General features: G+C 38.1%; 2 protein-coding genes across 4 annotated transcripts; both read right to left on the bottom strand.

Annotated features, from left to right (window-relative positions):
- Nucleotides 1-5,630: 5,630 nt before the first annotated feature.
- Nucleotides 5,631-13,649, bottom strand: ZMAT2 (zinc finger matrin-type 2). Its single transcript, XM_003756617.4, has 6 exons — nucleotides 13,596-13,649; nucleotides 12,793-12,886; nucleotides 9,723-9,846; nucleotides 8,990-9,063; nucleotides 8,174-8,319; nucleotides 5,631-7,557 (listed from the first exon to the last, which is right to left on the bottom strand). Exons 1-6 carry the CDS (start codon nucleotides 13,611-13,613, stop codon nucleotides 7,414-7,416), a joined length of 600 nt encoding a protein of 199 aa, XP_003756665.1. The 5' UTR covers nucleotides 13,614-13,649; the 3' UTR covers nucleotides 5,631-7,413.
- A 4-nt stretch (nucleotides 13,650-13,653) lies between these two features.
- On the bottom strand, nucleotides 13,654-25,168 carry LOC100913299 (probable histidine--tRNA ligase, mitochondrial). Of its 3 annotated transcripts, XM_012550845.3 has the most exons (13): nucleotides 24,809-25,168; nucleotides 21,548-21,622; nucleotides 21,046-21,165; nucleotides 20,839-20,934; nucleotides 18,412-18,537; nucleotides 18,193-18,300; nucleotides 17,856-17,954; nucleotides 17,201-17,294; nucleotides 16,976-17,103; nucleotides 16,660-16,902; nucleotides 16,399-16,512; nucleotides 16,042-16,188; nucleotides 13,654-15,633 (listed from the first exon to the last, which is right to left on the bottom strand). In XM_012550845.3, the coding sequence occupies exons 1-13, from the start codon at nucleotides 24,941-24,943 to the stop codon at nucleotides 15,574-15,576; spliced, it is 1,545 nt and encodes a 514-aa protein (XP_012406299.2). In that variant the 5' UTR covers nucleotides 24,944-25,168; the 3' UTR covers nucleotides 13,654-15,573. The 3 variants fall into 3 exon arrangements, with proteins under 3 accessions (XP_012406299.2, XP_031809265.1, XP_031809266.1); XM_031953405.1 differs by lacking the exons at nucleotides 18,412-18,537; nucleotides 20,839-20,934; XM_031953406.1 differs by lacking the exons at nucleotides 18,412-18,537; nucleotides 20,839-20,934; nucleotides 21,046-21,165.

Below are 25,168 nucleotides of genomic sequence, written 5' to 3'. Positions count from 1 at the left end.
TGAATTATGGGTGCTAACGGAATCCTTTACATGAGCAGTACGATAGCTATTTTGATATGTGGGAGAGGCAGAGTACTTATACCTAACCAAGAAAAGCTAACAAAGCCCTTTTGAATGCTTTTAAGCTAAAATTTTGTGTTCTTTGCTGCTTCATCTCTGATTAGGATCCCAGTGCCTCAAAACTATTTCAAGGACTCTGAAAAACACTCCACAGGTAGCAGTAAAGAGTGGCGATGAAGCCCTTCCCAGTGAATGAAAAGGCATGTCTTTACTATATGCTAAATTCTAGGGATTCAAAAAGAAATGCTAAAATAATCTCTGCCCCTCAAGGAGCTTACATATTAATAGAGGGCAGCCTCTCTGCCTGACATACAAATCATTTTGGCAAAAAAAAAAAAAAAAAAAAAAAAAAAAAAGCTAATTGAAGGAAATATGACTAACCCTCCACCCTCCAAGTTTACACCTCTTCCTTTAATGACATTGATGCAATCCAACTTCCTAAGTGCAAAAATAAAAGCTCAGCTTTAACCCTATGGTTCTTTTAGTGACTTTTAACTTAATAACTTATCATTGATCAAATCACAGATAGACCTGCAGACCCTTCTGGGTCTTTTTTTTTCGGGGGGGGGGGGGGGGGGGGTTATTTTTTAATTATTCAGTTCAGTCCAAGTCTTTGTGATACCACATGAGATTTTCTTGGCAAAGATACTGGAGTGGTTTGCCATTTCCTTCTCCAGCTTATTTGACAAAGAACTAAGGGTAAGCATGATTGAATGACTTGCTCAGGATCACACTGCTAGTGTCTTGAGATTAGACTTGAACTGGGAAAGATGAGTATTCCAGACTTCAGACCTGGCACTCTTTTTTATCCTATCACATCCTGAATGGTGGCTGTGGTTAGCAAAGAGAAATTGGAACATTGATGGAATTGTTTCCTAGGGCAGGTAGAAAAAAGGCTCATATAAACATCAGTTTAGCTCCATGATCCCACCCCTGTCAGAAATCCCAGTCATGACCTTCGAGATTAAATTTTCCCTATAAATTTGCTTATGGTCCATGCCATATTTATTGCTCTCCTCTGGATCAGTGTGCCACAGCACACTGCCTAGTGATGTCCTTGCCCTTAGCCCTCCCCTGGAGGGCTGGAGTTGTCTCCTAACTCACTATGTTTTATGATATCTTTTCTCTCTTGACCCCACTTCTTCTTATAGCTAACTAATTTTCTTAGAGTGCCAAGTCCCTTGTAGGATTTAGCCTGACAGCTAAGGGAATACGCCAACCTCATGGAGTGCTCCCTTTTTCCTGGGCAATTGTGAGTTCCACTAAGAAACTTGTCTTTTATATGCTCTCCCACCCTTTCATATTTACCATTCCTGGTATCTACTGTATCCCATCATTTGGTCTAACTTCTTCCCCTAAACAAACCTGCCTTTTGCCAAAGGGAATGGCCATTGTGAATTCTTCATATGACTGAACCCCAACATTTGGTGCTTTTTCTAAAGCACATCACCTGGCGTCACATCATTTGCTACATCAGCTATATCATAACATCTGCAAAAGGAAATTACTCTCTTGATTGGGACTGATGTCTTTTTTCCCCCTCACTATTCAGCTGTAAAATGAGAATCACCTGATATTCTCTAAGGTCCCTCCCATATCTATGATCTCTCACTCCCTGCATACATATTGTTTGATTTTGTTGGATGAGAGGATAAAAGATCAATTCAAAAAGTTCTTCTCAGATTTATAGGCCATCTCCCAGGCAAGAGAAACACCACACTCTGCAGAAGAAGAAAAAAAAAAGTTTCTTAATGGAAATCTTAATGGAGATTCAGGAACCTAAAGTCTAACAAGGGCAATGCTACCAAAACTTTCCATGCTATGGCTAAATAAGTCTCTTTTTATTAATTGTAAGATGAATCATGAGCATCACATTTTGTTCCAACCTTAAACCTCATTTGTCAGATTAGACTTCTCAATAAGGATAGCCCACAACAGGGAGCCAGTTTAGTTTATTGAACCAGAGATGATATGATGAGACCCCCCCATTAGGAAAATCACTTTGACAGGTAAATAGAGGAGAGATAAAGAGAAAAGAGGCTCAAAGCAAAAAAGTCAAGTTAGAAGCTATTGCAATAGTCCAGGGGACAGATGATGAAAGCCTGAACTGAAGACTGTACACGTATAAATAAGGGGACTTTGGATAGATACATTAAGAGAAATGTTAATATCTGGCAACTGTTTTGAATGTATGGGGTGAATGAAACTGAGGATTCAAGGATGATGCTGTTTCAAAACTAGATGACTTAAGATGACCTAAAGCCAGCATATTTGAAAGTAGAGGTCTCATTTCTATTGAGGTGTATTCCAAGAGACAAGCCAAGGCCAACCTCAAAGTCAAGAGAAACACACAGTGATTAGGGCTTGGTCTAGGCCTGATTCTTCAGAACCTGGTCAGGGCTGCAGATAGAAAGGCTTGGCCTGAGACAATTTCCCAACTAGTCCTATAAGAAAAATGATACCTTGATTTAGCCACCCATCTTCTCCTGAACAAAGAAAGGCAAGACTGTGCCATCTGGATTGCAGATCTAATTCTGATAGGGTAGAACCTGGTACTGTGGCAGGAGACAGAATCTGTGCCTATCAAAATTCAGGAATGTGCAAGCCCTGTAGGTGAGTCCCAATCAATAAAATTGGGCTGAAATTATTAACAGAAGAAAATTCCTAATTCAAAGTACACTATAGAGTAAGAAAATCCCAAAATAAGCCTCAGAAGAAAATTAGCAATAGGAAGCCAGGGGGAAAAAATGAAATGACAAGAACTCAGTGGATTCAAAGAAATATGGAAAGGCAGCTATGAACTGAAGCAAAAAAAAAAAAAAAAAAATTAGCAAAACCAGTACAAAACTATGACTTTAAAAGACATAATGAAACATCTCCCATCTCTTGACAAAGAGGTGCAAACTAGAGATACAGAATGAGATATATCTTCTCAGACAAGGACAATGGGTTGAAAACCAACATATATGTATATGCGTGTCTACATGTAGACATAAATATATATACATATGCATACATACATTTTTATGTATACATTTTACAAGGTAGGGTGGGGAGTTAAAAACTACAAAACATTTTTAATGCTTAGAATGATACAGAAACCAAGTAGTTTGATTACAATTTTGTTATACTTGTGTGTATACACACACATACATATGTACATATGCACATGCATGTATGGGCACATTGTGAAGTATGTGTGTGTGTGCATGCATATATATATATATATAAATACTTAAATTTTACATAACTCAGTTTCTTATGAGATTTATTTTGTGCTTCTTTTGTGTTGAAATATCTGTTGATAATTGTTCAGTTCAATAAAAAAGAAAAAATTAAAAAAAAAAACAAATAGGGGCAGCTAGATGGTGCAGTGGATAGAGCACCAGCCCTGGATTCAGGAGGACCTGAGTTCAAATCTGATCTCAGACACTTTGACACTTTCTAGCTGTGTGACCCTGGGCAAGTCACTTAACCCTAATTGCCTCAGCAAAAAAAAAAAAAAAAAAAAAAAAATATATATATATATATATATATACACACACACACACACACACACACACACAATATATATAATAAAATAAACATTAAAAAAATTAAAAATAATAAAAAAAATAGATGCCTTGGGGTCTAGATATAAAGGGTAAAATTGTCTACTCATAATTGAAATTTGACATATAATGAACCACTGAGCTAAGGGCAGATTAAACATGAACTATCTCTTCCAGTCTAATGTGTTCTTAGGACAAATGATTCAAAAATATCCATCTGCTTTGAATCATTTAGGAATCAGTGTGGATAAGTTCTTTCACCACTCATCCATGAGCCTGAGAGCCTAGTCCAAACTTCTGCATTTGATACACATCTACTTTCTAAAGTTGGCTACAGATCTTATTTTAACTGTTTCATTAGATTGGGATAAAATCCAGGCATAAATCCAAATAGGAAACAAGGGCAATGAGAGAAAGTATCACAGACATATTCAGGCAAAGATCAGACTGAAAAGATCATTTGTAATTGGGATGGGGCTAGAGCAAGGAATTTTGACTGAGAGGAATGGGAATCTAGCTCTGGCACAGAAAGAAAAACACAATTTTGAGTAAAAGCTCTTTGGTTCCATTTTACTTTTTAGGGGGCTTGTAAATAAACTAAAAATAAGTTTATGTTCCTATACATGTTTCCACACCCAGAACTACAATTTCTATAAAAGTTGACCCTTAACAATTTGTTTGGAGTGAGACAGCAAAGTATACAAAAAGCAATGGATAAGGAGTTAGAAGATTTGAGTTCAAAATCCACTTTTCCTTACACCTGAGTGATCTTGGCCAGTCATTTACCTTTTCTAAATCTGTTTCCTTATATGAAAAATTTGGACTTATTTGGACTATGCTTATGGTTTTTTTCAAATCTAAATTGATGATCCTGATATATTCCTTCAAAACTAGGGACTTCAATTACCTTTGGTATCATAAAGATAAATCTTTGAATTCTCTGGGATCCTCTTTCCCCTACTTCTATCTCATCTTCAGCATGGCAATAAACTAGGCCTTTCTTCCTAGTTACCAAAATGTGAATGTTGGATTTGTAGTTCTTTCATTTTAATGTGAAGTTCTATCAATTCTATCAATCCTAATAAGTCATATTCAAACTAAATATAAGTTTCATTGCAGAATCCTATGTTGCTTTATCTCCTCTTTGCTCCTTATACTGTTGTTGTAAATTGGTAAAGGTAGTCTCTTCCTATGTATTAGTGAAATACTAGGACAAGAAAGTAGTTATCATGGTTTAATGGCCTTCTCATCTAGTTTTAGTTGAACCTAAAGTTCCAATAACAAATAACCATACGATCTACAGCACAAAAACTATTTCAAGTTTCCTGAAGTCTTTCCCAGTTACCAGTAGCAATCCAGATGACTCCTACAACCTAACACTAATTTCAGCCTCCTACCTCATGACCCAGAGACCCTGCCTTCTGGTCTTGTGGAATCAAGATCTGGGAAAGAAAATTGCACTTAGAAAAGAGGTTAAAATCACCAAGAATTTGAAAGTAAAATTTAGTTATACTGTGCATCACACAGTGAAGTTGGTGTTGTTGATGAAAGGGTAATCACTAAAGTAGCCCTGAGAAGAATGGGTTAGCTACTAGGCCTGATAATTTAAAGTTCTAAGTATATCACTAAACAAAGATCTTTGCAAGAAACTGAAGTAGCATTCAAGGAGTCAAAGAATGTAAGGAGAACTAAATAAAGGTTCTGCCCATATCTGGTCCCTCTGTTCCTCGATAGGATTAGGGCAGGTCTCCTGCTATTTAGCAAAAGTATAATTTTGGAATCTGAGTTTATCGTCAGTCACAAAGATACATCCAGATTCTGGCCCCTAGGAAACTACAGAATGAGAAAAGTTCTTTTAATACTTGGACTCTGCTAAAAGGACAGTAAAATTGATAACCCTAAAGCTAAAATCCTATGGAAACCTTTACCTTCTGGAAGTTTAAGACCTATGAAAAGGGACAAGAGAGGACATGAACTGAAAAAAAGATTATATTGAAAAAGAACCAGCAGAACATGAAGTTGATTTATGTCATCTAAAGGGATGCCACACAGACTCACTTTATTTGGTTCCCTGTTGGTACAAGTTTATCCTTTTGGAATTTTGGTACACATTTACTACTGTAGATATAACTCAAATTCAGACAATGATTATTAGGCACATTGGAAAGTTTTGTTTACAGGTACTGATGCTATAAATCTGAATCAGAAGAGCAAAGCAAGAATAAACACTAATTTCCCCAAAAATAAAAAATAAATCTGCCCTTCACTATGGCAACAAAGCAAGTCAATTAACAGACTTTACTAGTATCCTGCCTAAGTGTGCCAGCCTGACTTATGAAATAGGTATAAGAGATGGAATATTTATACCACCAGATCTCATTCTCATGTGTCGGAAATGGGGGAGGGAAAAGGAAAGAAATGGGGGTTGAGGGGAGGGAGAATGCTGATGGAAAACTTTTACAGTAGAATCTACCTACTGTCTCCTCTCTTCCACTGACTCACCAGATAAACCATTCCACTCAAAACCCTCCCCAAAGGGAACTAACTCCTTAATGTCCCAAATCCAAGATCCTTCCAAGTCCACCCCCCCCCCCCACCACCACCAAATGAATGTTTTAAAATGTTTATCCTTTCATGCTGCTCACCTGAGGATCAGAAGTCTTCATAGTTCTGCCTGCTGAAGTTAGTAATGATCTGACCCCAAAAGCAGTAATGAGCTGTTATGCTAAAAGTCAAGTGTATAGTGACTCTATTAGAAGTCAAAAAACAGAACAATATTGACTATGAGAGAAGAAAGTTGAATCTGAAAGTGGGGGGAAAAAAGGCTGTAGCACTCATACAGAAAGGTTAATAAATGGGAAAATTTAAGATTGGGCTCTGTGCAAAAAGCATCAGTGTGAAAAAGCAAAGATCACAAAAGAAAGATGATATATCCAGTTCTATTATGAGAAATAGTTCCAGCCAACATACTTTTTTCCCTTTAATTATATATGTTAGTTTATCCCTAGGCACACACAAAATCCCACACTGGGGCTTTTTGCATCAGTTAAAACTCATATTGGAGCCTAAATACAAGGAAGACAAAAACAGAGTAATTTTCATCTAAGATATACAAATTAAAAAGCTAAAACAGCCCAGGACTAAATAAAAGATCAAATAACTCATCAGAAACAAACCATAGCAAACACTCATTCATTTAATTCCCCGTTACATGCTCTAAAACAAGCCACAGGAGGTGCCCGCAGCCTAAGACATCAGTAATGAGAGCAGCTGTGGCCTTATGGCTTGGGCTCCAGTCCTCTACAGGAATTCTTCATGCACACACACATACACACACACTCACAAGTACCTGGCAGAACACTATATGTGCACACACATGGCCACAGAACATTAGGAGTAAACAGCCAGAACACTGGAGGTGTAAGGTGAGGTAGGGTAGAGAAGGCAAGGGCTTGAAGAGAACAAAAACAGAAATTTGGGTAATTTTATGGTAATCAGTGTGGGAGGGAGAAGGGAAGAGAAAAGGATGGTTGCAGGAAGAGCTTTGGGGAAGCAGCTGATGAGTGGGAGGTTTCTGTTTTATTAGGAAGTTAGGACAGATGAACTGCAGCTCCATTAAATATGAAAATTAGAGGGCTGGAGCCCAACTTCTCCAGATCCTGGCCACACTCTGGCTGTAAGGGAGAGAAACAAATTCTTTTCTTCCCTTTACATGTCAGGTCTTTGAAGAATTTCCCCAATTGTCTTGGATATTAGTGATCCCACAGAGTCAGGCTTGGGAATAAGACAAGTTCAGAGGGAATCAGTAGCTTTTTTTGGTGGAGCCAAAGCCAGAGAAGCCCATAACAGCTGCCATCTCATCATCCTCCTCAAATGTCAAGTCCTCCTCTGCCCTTCGCTTCTTCTCCTTCTGTTTCTCCTTCTTGTAGGCTTTGGCCTTCTCTTCCTACAAAGAGTCATGAAGGATCATTTTAGTTTTCCTAATAAACAGCATCATCATGAAGATCCAAATCAGGGCCCAAAGTAAACTGCAGTATCTCAAAGGGAAAAACAGTCACCATAAATATTTGTCTATGAATAACCTATCAGAGATTCCCACCTAACTTAAGACAGACTCAAATGGCTTTCAAGATTCTTTTTTCCTACTGGTAGGAGATTTACCATAATGATCTCATACATGGAACAAGTTTCATTTCCTTTATTTCAAACTTCTGTTCACTTCAACATCAAAAGAGACCACTAGACCAGAAGCACTAGAAATCCGGAGTCACAATTAAATTTTTCTGGATCAAAGGGTTCATTGCTAAAGGACTAGTGTTTTCCCTGTGAAACATAAGCAAGTTAGGAAGATGGTACGAGAACTGAGCTTTACATGTTGTAGCCTGGACCTATTGATTTCATTCCTCATTTTTGGGTTTAGAAATCATAAAAGGCAATCTGGAGGGAGGGGAAGGATATATTCATTAGGAGATATCCATTTTACATGGCGTTGACAGAAGATTGCTTCTCAGTGGTTATAAAAGTTGCATTTTATGAAAGTCTCAGTTTGACTTCAACCTTACCTCCTCTCTGAGTTCTTTCATCCTCTCCTCAAAGTCATAGTCCTTTTGTTTTTCTTCCATCTTCTTCTTATTCACTTCAAAGCGTTTCTTCACCTGGTCCAAAGTGGACCGTTCCACACGCATTGACATGCCCAGGTTCCGCTGATCTGAGGAGGCAAAGTATGTAACAATTATTTTTCCCTCTAGCTACTTACTTCCCTAGTTTCCTTCATATCCCCCCCCACCCCTTCTCTCCCCTACACTTACTTCCATGCCCCCAAATTAGGACCTTAAGAGTATAGACTTAAAACAGGAAGAGATGTTAGGGAACGTTTAGCCAAACTCTCTCATTTTACAAATAAGGAAAATGAGGTCCAGAAAAATGAAGTTTTTTGTCCACTGTCATTCAGCTAGCTAAGTAGCAAAGCTAGGATTTAAACTCAAATCTACTGTCTCCAAATTAAGTACTGCTGCCACATTAGCATGATGCCTCAATAAACCCTTTCGAATTTATTTCTCCACAACCAATATGGTTTCAGGAAACGAGAGGAAATTTTGCTGAAGGCAGCTTCAGGGACCTCTTCTGTTCTTGCATCTAGCAACTTCAAAAAACAAGATGGAAGTGTCTATATTTGGGCAATGAAACTGAATGGCTGGGAAGATATGCTAATTGTATTGTAGAACAAAAGAGTATGATGTACCTCATGAGCTCCATAAACATCTACTGATGAGGAGAAAGGAACTCCCTGTGCAAAGGCAAGAAAAGCATCTACTCTGAGCCTCCAGCAAGAGCTGTGGGGATCCCCAAAACCCATTCCCAATTTCCTCATTCCTTACGTTTCTTGCCATTGATGTGATCCAAGAAGTTGATGGAGTCTTTCACTACACAGTCACAGACATTACAGTAATACCTACACAAACAAGGAAATATTATTTGAGCTTTCTGAAATGAAAACATGTCTTTGTCCTTTACCTAACTGAAAACTTTAGGTCAACAGTCCCTAACTTTTTTATTTCTTGGATATCCCAAGATCATCAGGAAAAAATGCTAAGAGAGAAGTTCCTACATAGACAGGAGGGTATAGTTGCTATCTATGGCCAGTTCCTACAAAAATCTTAGCACGTCCCAGGGAAGAAGCATGGTAACAGGCCTGGGGTCAGGAAATCCTTAAGAAGTATTGGTCAGTCCTTATCTCCTTTATATTGCAGCCATGAATTAAGGAGAAGATCCTTATTAATGTGACAAAGCTCCAGAGCTGCTAGGAGGCCTGAATCCTCAAGATCTAAGGAGTTAATATCAATCATAACCCTAAGGTCCCACAACTCCAAACCCTGGAGATATTCCCCAAATATTTTTCTTATTAACATCACATTTCCAGACCCATCAGTGCAAAAAAATCAATTCCAACATTCTTCAACTTAGTGGAAGGTCAACCAATCCATAACAATCTATCAATAAGTTGTTTATTATAGAAACTCTCCCCAAAACCAAACTGAAATTACCCTACTAACAGTTACTACTGATCACTCATAAATCCTGTCCTTTGTGGTGAAGTAAGAGGCTACTCACCCTCCCATTTCAGATTGTGGGGTGGTCTTGGTGATAACAATAGTCTTTCCCAGCTTAGACTCCAAGTCAACCTTGTAGTCTCTGTGTCGCAAGAGCTCCCGCTTGACAGGCTGCACTGGTTTTCCTGAAATAAAAGTTGATATTTCCTGAAATAAAAGTCAACGAGACCTGGCCAAAAGGGAATGCAAAAAACTATGGTTCCTTTCAATGAAAATTATTTTTCACTTAGGAATGAAGTGTAAAGCATGTATCTCAGTACATTCAACAATTTAATTTCATTACCCCTTTTCTGCAGATTCAAGTGCTGCAAAAAATTTACTATACTTGGTGTCAACCTGGGATCCCACAGAATCCCAGAAAGTCTAATGATAGACATCAGGGGGGTCTATGAACTTAGACAGGGAAAAAAAAGTAAATTTTATCATTTCCTTTAGTTATACATGATTTAAAAAATAAAAACTATAATATTGAGAAGGGGTCTATGACACACAAGAAGGTTAAAAAGTCCTGCACTACACACAAAATACTCTTCAAAGATATTGACTAACTGACCAACTTCCAATTCCCTAAGAAATGGCCTGAAGAAGTAAGAATGAGTTAAAGAAAAAATAACCACTTCTTCCCCAACTCAGGGAGAGGCTTTAAAAGCAAAAGATTGTAAATATTGAATTAAACTGAAATATTCTGTAAACTGCCTGGGAACTAATATTTTAAAAGTCATTGGAGATATTTCAGTAATACTTTGTAAATCTTTCCAAGCTATTCTAAAATGAGCCTGTTCATTATTTCTTACTTTCATATGCCATAATTTAATTAGCCATTCCCCAACTAATAAGCATCCACTCAATTTCCAGTTCTTTGCCTCCACAAAAAGAGCTGCTACAACCATTTTTTACACATATAGGTCCTTTTTCTTTTTTATGATTTCTGAGATACAAACCTACTAGTGACACAGCTGGATCAAAGGGTATGCAGTTTGACAGCCCTTTGGGTATATTTCCAAATTGCTCTCCAGAACAGTTGAATCAGTTCACAACTCCATCAACAATTCATTAAGTATCCCAGTATCCTACATTCCCTCCAACATTTATCATTATCATTTCCTATCACCTTAGCCAATCAGAGGTGTCAAATGATACCTCAGAGTTGTCTTAATGTGCATCTCTCATCAACAGTGATTTAGAAAATTGTCTGTTTGTATCCTTTAGGGAATGACTTGTAGTCTTATAAATTTGGCTCCATTTTCTATATACTTTAGAAAGAAGGCCTTTATCAGAAATACTGGCTGTAAAAATTATTTCCTAGCTTTCTGCTTCCCTTCTAATCTTAGCTACATTGGTTTTGTTTGTTCAAAACTTTTTAAATTCAATGTAATCAAAACTATCTATTTTGCATTTCATAAAGTTCTCTATTTCTTATTTGGTCATAAATTCCTCCCTTCTCAAAATATCTCAAAATATCTATCCCTTGCTTTCTTAATTTGCTTAGTATGTTACCCTTTACACTTAACTCATGTACCCATTTTGAACTTATTTTGGTTGGGGTATGAAGTCTATGCCAAGTTTCTGACGTACTATTTTCCAGTGTTCCCAGCAATTTTTGTCAAATGAGTTCTTATCCCAGAAGCTAGAGTTTGGGGATTTGTTAAACAATAGATTACTATAGTCATTGACTATTTTTCCTAATCTATTCCACTGATCCACCACTCTTGGCTAATACTAAATGGTTTTGAAGAATACAGCTTTATATTCGAATTTTAGGTCTGACTTCAGTAACACTTTGAAGGAAGTAATTTAATAAGAGCATGGATCAAGCAATCAACTAACCACAAGTACTGAAGCACTTACCACATTATAGTATCATGTGGTAGTGGGGATTAAAAAGGGAAAAAAAAAATCCTGCCTTCAAGGAACTCACACTTCATTAGGAACTGAAAATGCACCCTACCCCACCATCCCCTACATACTTACATACAAAATATAGTACAAAGAGCTACTAGAGATGATAAGAGGAAGAGAGAAACAGAGAGAGGACTTTATGCAAGAGAATAAGAAAGCTTGTGCAAAGACCCAGAGCTGGGAGATGGAATATTCTATTTTAAAAAGAACAAGAAGGGCAATTTGGTTGGACCCTATAATCTATATCAAACAATAAGCTTAAAAAGGTAGGCTGATATTAAATACCAAACAGAGGAATTTATATTTGATCTAAGATGTAACAGAGAGCAACTAGGGTTTGCCAAGCAGGGAAGTAACTTGTCAGATCTGCGCTTTAGAAATATATTGGCAATGGTATGGAAAATGGATTGGAAAGGGTAAAGAGATTTGATCATTCAGGAGGTATTTGCAATAATTTGGGAAAGAGATGATGAGGGCTTGATATAGAGTAATAGCTGTGAATAGAAATATGAAGACAGATGCAAGAAATTTCAGGGTTAAAGCTGACAAACTTGGCAGCTTATAGGTACTTTATCAATAGGATTGAAAATGAAAAATAATAAAGCATGTCAGGAAATAGGTAAAAGGTGCATGCTAGATCCAATAAAGGTATCACAGTACCCAGCTGAAGTGTAGAAAGGGAAAACCGACGGTTTGAATAATCCAGTTGTGTCAGCAAAAAGGAAACAAATCCCCAAACTCTTAAATTACTCAAAGAATGTATTTCAAAGATTAAGTATAATTCATAGGACCTATACTCACAATTTTTACTACACAAAGCCCTACCTTTCAAATAAGCTAACTGGTGTTTCTGGGATGGGACATAAACCTTATCTCAATCCAAAGATTTTTCTGTATATGAAGGTGGAGAGGAATGTCCACAGTAGTAATCCACACTATCAAACTTGTATTTCTGAGCTCTAAAATTTCCCTGCCTTAAGGCAACAACAAAAGAAAGAAGGCAAAGTAAAAGGCAAGAACCCATAGATTAAGAACTGAGCCCTAAAGAGGTCCTAAATGCCCAAGAATCTGCTAGTAATAGCAAAGACTAGAACTAAGATTTCCTAATTCATTAAAATATTTCTGCAATCCAATCCTCTGCATGCCTAGAGAAAGTAGAAAGTTAAACTCACCATCTTTTTTCTCTCTTTCTTCATTAAGTCGTTTTTCTGCAAGTTTCTCATATTCGTCTTTGTCCCACTTTCGGCGGAAATCCAGATTTTTAGTCTGTCAAAAAGGAAACATTTATGGGATTTTCTGTTAATCTCCTAGGAAATTCTAGTAGTTGATAGTTTTTCAATACTCAAGCATAAAAAATATACAGCACTGTTCTAGCTTAGACCGTGGTTCTTAAAGTCTGGAATATCAGTCCTCCCTTCCCTTCTCCAACTAGTTAAATATAATCGGTAAAGCCAGGGTCAAAACTCATCTCCCTCTAAGGGCTTTCATCACTCTCCACATCCTCAGGACACACAGAGCAAGAGTCATCCAATAGTGTGCATTATAACTGGATTGACGTCTTATTCTCGGACCAGACACTAAGCTAGCTGCACAAGGCCACATAATTTGATGTGAACGTCTACTTGCGCCAGTGCTTGCCACACATTATATACAGTAACTGCTTAATGAAGGCCCATCTTGTTTGCTTATGTGACCTATGGACCTTCAGGAAACCCAAGGCAACGCCAGGCTTGCGATGCCCGTGCACCGCAGCGACGAGCGGGCAGGGAAGCTCTGATTGATCAGCCCCCCCCGGCCTGGGCAGCTTCGGATCCGTAGACGCCAGCTCCTGGGCGCGACTTTGCGCCGAAGAAAGCGTTCGCAGCCCTAAGACTGCGATCTCCAGGACCAGGCTGGAGCGGAAGACCCTTGAAAAAGAACCTTCGTATCACTAGCTGAAAACCCCGAAGCTCCTCCGCCCCCGACAGAAACCTACCCCACTGCCAGACGCCATCTTCGCAGCGAAGTGAAGATAAAGACGGAAAATAATGTAAAGGCTACTAGGAGCCGTAAAGCAGAAAAGTCCTCCGAAATCTCTATCGTACTATCAGGATAGAGTAGCACTGAAGGACTTCCGATGAGCGCTTCCGTCTCAACCCATCGCGCTAACGCACACCCTTTATAAATCGCGCACGCGCCACATACGAAGCTAGGGGCAGGGCGTTGTATTTTGTGTACGCACTGTTTTGTTTTTTCACAAAATCAACACTCGAATTTAACACCTCGTTTCATAGACGTGAATACTTAAACCCGGAGAAGTTGTGGCTGGCGCACACAACACTAAGCAGAATCAGAATGCCCGAAAAGGTACAGGGGCGGGGAGACGGGAGACCGATATTTGCCACCAGCAAGAAGTGCTCTAGAAGAGGGTCCCATAAAGGGGTCAATTCCTTCCGGGTGTGAGGCTTCCTGGATCTTCCTAAGCTGAAGACGCGAGGGAAGAACCCAGTACTTCCCTCCCCACCTCACGCCTCCAACTCCCAGTCTTCCATTGCCAATTCATTAATTATTTAGTTGATAATTAGTTGAGTAATTGGTCTAATTAGTTGAGTAATTGGTCTAATTAATTATTTCTCCAAAGGCCGTCCTGGAGTTGGCAAACATAACCCTTAGGCAAGAGGTCCGTGGGCTGGCCAATGTTAAACTTTAAATTCCAAGAAGCCAAACGTTGTCTTCTGAGCATAATGAACTTTATAGTAGTTGTAGTTAAAATTGCCAATGCTGGAACAGGATGTGAACATCAGAAACACCCCTCCAGTGTTGTAATAACAGAGGAGACTAGTTTCCTTAAGTACCTGCCACAAACATCTCCACAAAAAATATGTTTAGATGTAAAAGTAAACCTATATTGACAAATCGAAGATAGCCCAGATTTTTATACCCAAATCATTCCCCATATTCGATGTAAATAAAATGCTAATTGCAAAACGTGTAAATTAGTTACATTAAATATAAAAACACCTCCAAATAGTTACTAAAGTGGCAAGCCACAGCTGCTGTACTGGTTCAAGAAAAAGATCACAATAATATAATAGTTGTATACCTAGTATGGGAGGAGAAATCACCAGTCTCATTCTTGTCAGGGGTTCTCTTGTATTTATATATAGTTCATGAGGACATTTATATATATATATATATATACAACTGGACCTTCCAATCCACCTTGGAGGTCATCTGGTTCAACCTCTTCATTTTACAGATAAGGAACTGTAACTCAGAGAACTAGTGACCTGCTCAGTTCAACATTTAAAGCCATGAGGAAGCTTAAGTATCAGATAGCTTATTCTTAGCACAATGGAGAAGAGCTAGAAAGGGAGCTAGCTACACCATGCCTTTTGTAACTTCTTTTAGTTTGAATTCATCAGGATATCCACTCCTCCCTTCTTCGTGTCTTTTTATAACACCCAAAGCAAGACAGTTAACAGACTGGAATCCTAGGTCTGCAACAGTCCAGCTTTTTTCCTGGTTGGGTCAGACCTTAACCAAGGGTTTGAATTCTGACTTCAGAAAGAACTCCCTCACACTTTAAGATTCCTTCAGAGGTTAACCCCCTTGAAAACTATTCAGAGAACACAGTTCGACTTGGGTCTTGTTTGTAGTTGGTGATAGCACAAATTTACCACTGTCTCTGTAGTATCTGGGACATATTCTTATTAAAGAAGACACTATCTCCACTAGTTAAAAGTGGATGGTCCACTTCCTCTTAAATATCATTGATTTAAAGCAAGAGTGTCGCGAGCCTATGTGCCATTGATACTTCCCCACCTCCAAACAAGGAACACTAAGATGAGAGAAGTGTAGTCTACCCTGACCCAAATGTGAAATTGGATAGGACCACCACAGTAAAATTCCAACCACCACAGTGAAGTAGATTTCCACAACTGGAACAAGAAGCAGATGAAGAACAGGCAACATCATGATTCACATGTTCTCCTCTGGATTTCAGTTACTATATTTTCCCGTTTAATGTCCACCTGAAACATGAAAGTAGACATGTGAGTTATAGAAAAATAAATTCTTCAATGGCTTGCTAGCTCTTTCACCCTATATTCTTTCAGCATGTGCAATTGTCAAAAAGGCATTTGTATGTGCATGCATGTCTCAAGTGTTTTTGTGTAAGATCCAACTATCCAAATTTAACTAAGCTAACAGAAAGCAAGACCATGTCATCTGGTTATTCTGTTTAATTTATAAAAAATCTAACCATGTAGATGTATGACATCTGGCCGATCTAATTTCTGAGCTTTGTTCCAGGCTATTGTGATGGCTACTATCTTCTCTCATATATCAGGTGCCCTACAATTCACTAATTCCAAAGATTTTTTTAAACATAATTCTCTTGGACCACTTAATCTAGTCTGTCTCGGCCATTACTGTCTTACCTCCTCTCTGCTGGCCACAGAACGAAGCTTAATGACGCCATCTTTTAGCTCTCGCTCCCCAATGATGGCCACCAGTGGGATGCCTGTCTCCTCACAGTAATGTAGCTGAGACAGGAAACTGGGGTCCTTTTTATATAGCATCTCAGCCTTGAAGCAAAAGATAACTCTTTTAATTTGGTTTTTAATATAGTATACACACCGTTTAACCACTCCCCTTCTAATGCTCCCCCACCTCCAGGAAAAACACACAACCCAAAACATGGTCCTCCTCCCCTAGAAAGTTGCTCTAATAATGATCAGGAAGATTTAGGGAGTGTTTCCCCAGACCACAGTACACTGGCCCTTGTTCTATCTTACCTTGATCCCAGCATCCCAAAGCTCTGCAATCAGTTTCATCCGTTCTTTAAGGAAATTCTTTTGTGCTGCAGCTACAAGGACCTGTGTCTCTGTCATTTGAATTTTCTCCGTGGCCTAGTGAAAAGAGATAAGCAAAAAACACTGGCTAAAATTTCTCTTCAACAAATCAGGATAAGAAGCCCCTCATTTTCAGAAAAACAGTCCAGTTTTTAAAAAAAATATGGAAAGAACTTCCCCACTTATTCCAAATAGAGTTCCTACCTCCATCCTCTGTTCCACAATAGAGAAGATCCTTTCAACCCCAATGCTGAGCCCCACACATGGCACCTTGCGGCCCTTGGGGTCAAACATGCCAACAAGGTCATCATAGCGCCCTCCAGCAGCCACACTGCCCACGCCAAGTGGTTCTTCCCCCTGTCGGGTTGGGGCCTGAAGAAGCACTGCTTCATAGATCACTCCTGTATAGTAGTCCAGGCCCCGGGCCAAGCTCAAGTCAAAGATGATCTGTGGGACATGGAGATATGGTCAGTCCCAGTGAACAGACACATCCTGGGATCCTCTGCAGTCTGCTACTCACTTTCTCTGTAATACCAAACAGGGTCAGATACTCAAATAACAGTTTCAGGTCCCTTAATCCCTCCAGGGCCAGCTTGTTTTGTGAGAGTTTGGGATCCTGCAGTAGTTGCTCTACTAGGGACCCTCCACCTGGGAAAGTCAAACATAAGAGTCAGAATTTTAAGATGGTGATCTCTTATATTCCTATTATATGTATATTTAAATCTTGGGAAATATTGCTTCTTACCATGCTGCTGGATGTAATCCCCAATACAATCTGCCACTTCAGAAGCCAGACCCATCTTTCCCACCATTTCTTCTCTCACATCCTTCCAGGACATCTATAGAACAATAAATAATTGCTCATAACCCCAAGAACCTACTTTCTTTCATAACAAAAGATATTATATTCAATTACTAAGCATTTGAATGCTTACCATGTACCTAAGGTCTATAATAGACATAAGTAAGAATGGAATGCTAGACAGAGTGAAAACATGGGATTCATGTTTTCATGAATGAACTAAGTTGCAATTTTATCTTCAACAATTACTAGCTATATGACCCAAAGCAATTCACTTAAACAGCTTGTTTAAGATCCCTACTATAAGAGATAATTTTAATGGCTTCCTCATAAAATAACTGTAAAGAAAGCACTTTTTAAAATATTACATGTTTATATTAATGTTACTGCTATTAGCAAAGAAGTAGATTCCAAGTTCCCAATAAAGGATTTGAAATAAGATCATGTTTAGATTCGCTGTAGCTTTTACAATAACTTACTTAAGTATGATAGCTTATTTTACACACTGTCCCTCTAATTTCTTAAACAAAATAATCCAGAAGACGGTAAGCTATAAAAACTTAGATGAGGGAAAATGAAAAGATCCTTTCTTTATTACCTTGCCCAGCTTATCCACTGAAGAACACACAAATCGGAATTTGTTTTCAGGGACCCCACAGACAGCAAACATACCATCCAAAATTCGCCTGTCATTCACCTGTGAATTCCATATGCACCAGATACTCCATCAATACTTATTCCCAAAAGAAAGATCCAGACTCCTTTCCCAGTGATTCCCTCTAGTAAAAGGAAGAGAAGCTTTACAATTAGACTATATGGAAATAGCTGCTAAAGCCAAGGAGTAAGATTGGGACCACCATAAAGATAAGATGAAAACCTGAAGAAAATCATCTTAGCTCATGCACACCCCCCTCCTCTTTTGTTTTTACATTCACCTTAATTAAGAAGTCCCCCAACTGCAATGTATTTAGGATTTCATATATGATCTTTAAACACTCTGCATCAGGGATCATGGGATCAAATTGACCTGCAATGTCAAAATCCTGTAGCAAAAAGAAACAGTGAAAATTTGAAAATCCTCTAATTAAATCTGTGTTTCCAGGGATGTTGCTCTGATAACCCCCTCCCTACTTTCCAGTGCCCCAATCACTCACACATTGGCAGAACTCTCGGTATCGACCTTGGTTTATGGAAGGATTCTCCCGTCGCCACACCTTTCCAATATGATAGCGTTTCATCTTCTTTATCTTATTCATAGCCAGATAACGAGCAAAAGGGACCTCACAAGAAATTATTAAGGAAGCAGCATGGTCCCTTCCAGAGCTGGCCTTCAACTGTATTTGTACAAGTCAAATACTAGGGAAATTACATCTCTAGCAATAGATTCCAACATCATTTTGTCAAATTGAAAACTCAAACAGGGAATGGGAAATAAGGATCTAGATGGTCTCTAAGACCCTGGGATCCTTCCCTCCTATTCACCCTAATCCTTTCCCCAGATTATTTAAATTTGAAAACCTGTTCTTCATCACTACTTTCAGCCCTTGCTTTACTATGGGAATGCCTCTCTGAATCATCTAACATAAAATAGAATCAGAGCTCTGGATATGACCATGACATTCACAATTCCTTCCCCTGACATAGAAAAGGATGGTCAACTACACTTAACATTGTACATCAAGATAAGGTCAAAATGGATTCATGACCTAGGCATAAAGAATAAGATTATAAACAAATTAGAGGAACATAGGATAGTTTACCTCTCAGACCTGTGGAAGAGGAAGGAATTTATGACCAAAGAAGAACTAGAGATCATTATTGATCACAAAATAGAAAATTTTGATTATATTAAAATGAAAAGTTTTTGTACAAACAAAACTAATCCAGACAAGATTAGAAGGGAAGCAATCAACTGGGAAACCATTTTTAACAGTCAAAGGTTCTGATAAAGGCGTCATTTCCAAAATATATAGAGAACTGACTCAATTTATAAGAAATCAAGCCATTCTTCAATTGATAATTGGTCAAAGGATATGAACAGACAATTCTCAGATGAAGAAATTGAAACTATTTCTAGCCACATGAAAAGATGCTCCAAGTCATTATTAATCAGAGAAATGCAAATTAAGACAACTCTGAGATACCACTACACACCTGTCAAATTGGCTAGAATTACAGGGAACAATAATGCACAATGTTGGAGGGGATGTGGGAAAACAGGGACACTGATATATTGTTGGTGGAATTGTGAATACATCCAACCATTCTGGAGAGCAATTTGGAACTATGCTCAAAAAGTTATCAAACTGTGCATACCCTTTGATCCAGCAGTGTTACTACTGGTCAAATATATCCTAAAGAGATTTTAAAGAAGGGAAAGGGACCTGTATGTGCAAGAATGTTTGTGGCAGTTCTCTTTGTAGTAGCCAGAAACTGGAAATTGAGTGGATGCCCATCAATTGGAGAATGGCTAAATAAATTGTGGTATATGAATATTATGGAATATTATTGTTCTGTAAGAAATGACCAGCAGGATGATTTCAGAAAGGCCTGGAGAAACTTACATGAACTGATGCTGAGTGAAATGAGCAGGACCAGGAAATCATTATATACTTCAAATACAATACTATATGATGATCAATTCTGATGGACCTGGCCATCTTCAGCAATGAGATGAACCAATCAGTTCCAATGGAACAGTAATGAACTGAACCAGCTATGCCCAGCAAAAGAACTCTGGGAGATGACTAAGAACCATTACATAGAATTCCCAATCCCTATATTTTTGCCTGCCTGCATTTTTTATTTCCTTCACAGGCTAATTGTACAATATTTCAGAGTCCGATTCTTTTTGTACAGTAAAACAACGGTTTGGACATGTATACTTATTTTGTATTTAATTTATACTTTAATATATTTAACATGTATTGGTCATCCTGCCATCTAGGGGAGGGGGTGGGGGGAAAGAGGGGAAAAATTGGAACAAAAGGTTTGGCAATTGTCAATGCTGTAAAATTACCCATGAATATAACTTGTAAATAAAAAGCTATTAAAAATTTTAAAATTTTTTTTAAATTAAAAAAAAATACTATATGATGATCAATTCTGATGGACGTGGCCATCTTCAACAATGAGATCAACCAAATCCAATAGAGCAGTAATGAAGAGAACTAGCTATACCCAGCAAAAGAACTCTGGGAGATGACTATGAACCACTACAGAGAACTCCCAATCTCTCTATTTTTGTCCACCTGCATTTTTTATTTCCTTCACAGGCTAGTTGTACACTATTTCAAAGTCAGATTCTTTTTGCACAGCAAAATAATTGTTTGGACATGTATACTAATATTGTATTTAATTTATACTTTAACATATTTAACATGTATTGGTCAACCTGCCATCTGGGGGAGAGGGGTGGGGGGAAGGAAAGGAAAAGTTGGAACAAAAGGTTTGGCAATTGTCAATGCTGTAAAATTACCCATGCATATAACTTGTAAATAAAAATCTATAATTAAAAAAAAGAAAGAAAGAAAAGAATGGTCAGGATAAAGTAAAATAGCTCTTAGAAGGATAAAGGATACTGTGAGGTCATATCTAAGAGCCAGTAGCTCCCCACCTTGATCTTTCAGGTCATAGATGAGTCTAGAGTTTTCTCCATACTTCTCCGTTAGCACTTCCTGGACAAACATAAGTCTACAGCTTAATAAATATGATCTGGGATACTGAAGGCTAAGATAGTAAGAATTTCAATACTGTTCCTTCCTCCCTGTTCCCTTTTCCTTTGTCACCTTTAGTTCAAACACTGGAGTGTCTAGCCCTTTAGCTCCATGGCACTTGAAGCATCTGATGACAGCATTAAGGATTTTCTCTCGAATAGCCATCTGTTGAGGGTTAAGATCCCTGGTACCCTATGGATCAAAAGCAATCAGAATAAAGGGACATAGAGAAAGAGTTTAAAGGCAAATTGTAAAGGGCTTGGGAAAAAGAGAACAATGGACATCATAGTTTACATTTGTAAAGTACTTTAAGGTTTGTAATACATTTTATACACTATTTGTACAACAACCCTGACGGAAGTAGTTACTGAGAAGTATTCTGACCAGGGCGATCATATAGTTAGTAAATATATGATGTAGGATTTGAGCCCAGTTCTTTCTGACTCTTAAGTGTAATTCTATCCACTGTATGATATAAACTTTTAATTTACTGTAAGATTTCAAATCAGGTAGGGGCAGATGTTTTTCTCAAGCACTCAGGAAAAGAAGACAAAAAAGGAAGAAAGAGAATTACCTTGGGAGTCTTGATAACAAAATTGGATTTCTCTTTATCTGATTCCAGCTGAATCTTCAACCTGGCTTCTGCAAACTGGAAAAAAATTATCATGGCACACTAAGCAATGGCTGCAGATCTTTGACCTCTGAATTTCCAGTCTTCCAGTTACAAGAAGAAAAGTTCGGCAGGCTCTTCACTTGGGCCTGAATTGTGGCCATTGTGTCTATTGTGTCCATAAAGCATTTTCCCCAGAGGCCCTCGTATTGAAAGATCCTTCCCTCTATACAGTGTGGTTTTATTCTGGCTCCCTCCATCTCTGGGAGAGTCAAACGCCAGTTATACTTTTTAATTACACAAGCTTACTCAAGGCATTTTGCTAATTTATACTCAGAGAAAGTAAGACTCAGAAACAAAAACTTACCAAAAAAAAAAAAAAGCCTATATTAATATCAGAAATTTAAAAGGGTTTTTGCCTCTAGTTTCAAAAAGTAAAAATGACAGACCAAAAGAGTAACTTCCTTACAAAAGGGCTACATGACCCATTAGACCTATTGGGTTCTGGCAGAAAGATGCTTTAGAAGAAACAACAACAAAGGAATAAAGATACAATAAGAATAATTTATTAGCTTTGTATTCATTAACATTAGATTATTAACTCTTCTACTGAGGCAACTAACTAGTGGTCTTAAAGTCTGGAAGACCCAAGTTCAAAACTGGCTCAGACATTTACTAGTTGTGTGTCACCCTAGGAAAGTCACTATTTGCCTCAGTTTCATCAATTGCAAAATAGGGATAATAACCACTCCCAGAGATGCTGTGGGAATCAAAAAAGATATTTGCTTTTTAAAAAAAAGTACTTAGCACAGTGCCTGGCACACAGTAGGTGTTACATAAATGCTAATTCCCGAATGGATGTCCATCCAGTTGGAGAATGGCTGAATAAATTGTGGTATATGAAAATTATGGAATATTACTGTTCTGTAAGAAATGACCAACAGGATGATTTCAGAAAGGCCTGGAGAGACTTACACGAACTGATGCTGAGTGAAATGAGCAGGACCAGGAGATCATTATATACTTCAACAACAATACTATATGATGACCAGTTCTGATGGACCAGGCCATCCTCAGCAACGAGATCAACCAAATCATTTCTAATGGAGCAGTAATGAACTGAACTAGCTATGCCCAGAAAAATAACTCTGGGAGATGATTAAAAACCATTACATTAAATTCCCAATCCCTATATTTATGCACACATGCATTTTTGATTTCCTTCACAAGCTAATTGTACAATAATTCAGAGCCTGATTCTTTTTGTACAGCAAAATAATGTTTTGGTCATGTATACTTATTGTGTATCTAAGTTATATTTTAATATATTTAACATCTACTGGTCATCCTGCCATCTAGGGGAGGGGATGGGGGGGGGGGGGTAAGAGGTGAAAAATTGGAACAAGAGGTTTGGCAATTGTTAATGCTGTAAAGTTACCCATGTATATATCCTGTAAATAAAAGGCTATTAAATAAAAAATAATAATAATAAAAAATAAAAAAATAAATGCTAATTCCCTTCCCTTGAACCCAATGAAAAGGAAGAAAGATTTGGAGCTACAAGGGACTTTTAAAGGCCAACTCAATCCCCTCATTTAAACAATACAGACAGGGAAACTGGGCCTAGAAAGTTTATGTACCTTACCCAAGGTCATGGAAGGAAATTAGTGACAGTTTAGATTTGGATTCAGATCTTCTGTATACAAATTCAAATCACCTTTCATAGCATCAAAATACTAGATTGCAAGTTCTTCAAGGGAAGGGACCCTATCAATTTCTGGCAGTATATGTGGGAAAAAATGTAATGGAAAAATATTAGTTTTTTATAGTAGGCTATCCAATAAGACTTCTAAGAAAATACAGAGCTGTCCCGGTGTTGCCATTTAATAACTGGGGCAAATAATTTCTGGAGACAACAATTTATTCATCTCTAACAACAATTATGGTGATAATTCACTTTTATAAAATATTTTAAGGTTTGCAATGTGTTTTCCTTACAAGGTAAACAGTGTGCAAGTATTATCCTTATTTTTTTTAATCAGAAAACAAATTTAGGAAGGTTAAGGTTTCTAAATCATGGAAGTACAAACTGTACTTCTGTACTACTTTAAAAAAAGACAGTATTATCTGCTTTGGTCCTTCACCATGCATTGGATTTTTCTAGCTTGATTTACAATTGAAACCTTCTATGCATATGTGGTTTCCTCTACTGAAATGTGAGCTTTTTGAGAACAGACTGCATAGCTTTCCTATTTGTATTCTCAATGCCTAGCATAATGTTTTGAACTTAATCTGAACTTAATAAATATTTCTTCATTCATTCAATGCTAGAAAGAGCCTCAGAAGCCAATTATCTCACTTTACCTAAAGAGGGATCCACTCTACAATATAACAAACAAGTAATCATCTGTCTTGTCTTGAAGTATTCATTCAAGTGAGGGTTTCAGAGATTCCTGTGGATGATTCAATCGATAATTCCGAGGTTCTTTGTATGATATATTTAAACAATATTATCAGTATAAATAAACAAATAAATTAATATCATAGACTGTGGGACTCCGATCACAAACATTAGGGAGTAAAAGACTGCGGTCCGATTGCTCAAAATCTGTAGTCAATTATCTAGGACCAAACAGACATTTAGAAGTCAAAATGCAAAATTACGAAAATGTTAGAATTAAAGGGAGTCCAATTAACTTAAACCTTCGTTAAACCTATAAGAAAACTAAGGCATTTTAAATAAATCAAGCATTGACTTAAAAACCTACTATATCATAGGATACCAATTCTAAAGTTGGATTCCTGGCTCTGATCGAGTTTAATTCATTCACACGGTGGTAGAGTCAGGCCGAGAACAGTTAGAAAACTCAATTAAATTCAACAAAAGCTAATAGCCTACCAGGGACTGGGTACTAAAAAATAGAGGTTCAGACATGAGGGGATTTACAATTTTAATAAGTAGATAACGACTGACAAAGTATAAGATGAACTTCATTTAACTTTTCTATTTGTATTCTCAAGGCTTAGCATAATGTTTTGAACTTAGTCTGAACTTAATATTTCTTCATTCAGTGCTAGAAAGAGCCTCCGAAGCCAATTATCTCACTCTACCTAAACAGGGATCCGCTCTACAATGTAACAAACAAGTAATCAATCTTAGCTTGTCATTAAGTTACGTTAAGGAGAGCCAAGAAGAACTGAGAAACGTGAGAAGGCAGAACGTACCTCCCGCGCTGGAGGCTGCACCAGACCTCCTAGCACCCGGGGGGAAAGCAGCGAGGCCCCGGCGCAGGGAGGTCGCAGCAACTGGAGGGTCAGCGTGGCCCAGGCCTCCCGAGACAAGGGCCCGAGGCGCTGCATGGCGGGGGCCGGGCTTCTCTTCCCACGGCCCCGCAGGAGGCGAGGATTGGGGCAAAGGGAACGCTTAGGCTTGAGTTCAGAGAATGAGAAAATGCTGGTCACCAGATTATTAATTGAAACAAACAGCGTCAGAGAAAAGTGAAGTGAAACTCCCAAGCATGAGATTCGCTAAGGGGCAGGCGGGCGGAGCGGAGAGGCCGCAGAGTTCAACCTAGCCTCATTCTT

Source organism: Sarcophilus harrisii, chromosome 2, assembly GCF_902635505.1.
Source record: "Sarcophilus harrisii chromosome 2, mSarHar1.11, whole genome shotgun sequence".
Classification (NCBI taxonomy): domain Eukaryota; kingdom Metazoa; phylum Chordata; class Mammalia; order Dasyuromorphia; family Dasyuridae; genus Sarcophilus; species Sarcophilus harrisii.
Note: the sequence above shows the minus strand (reverse complement) of the source record. Positions and strands in the feature narration are given on the sequence as shown.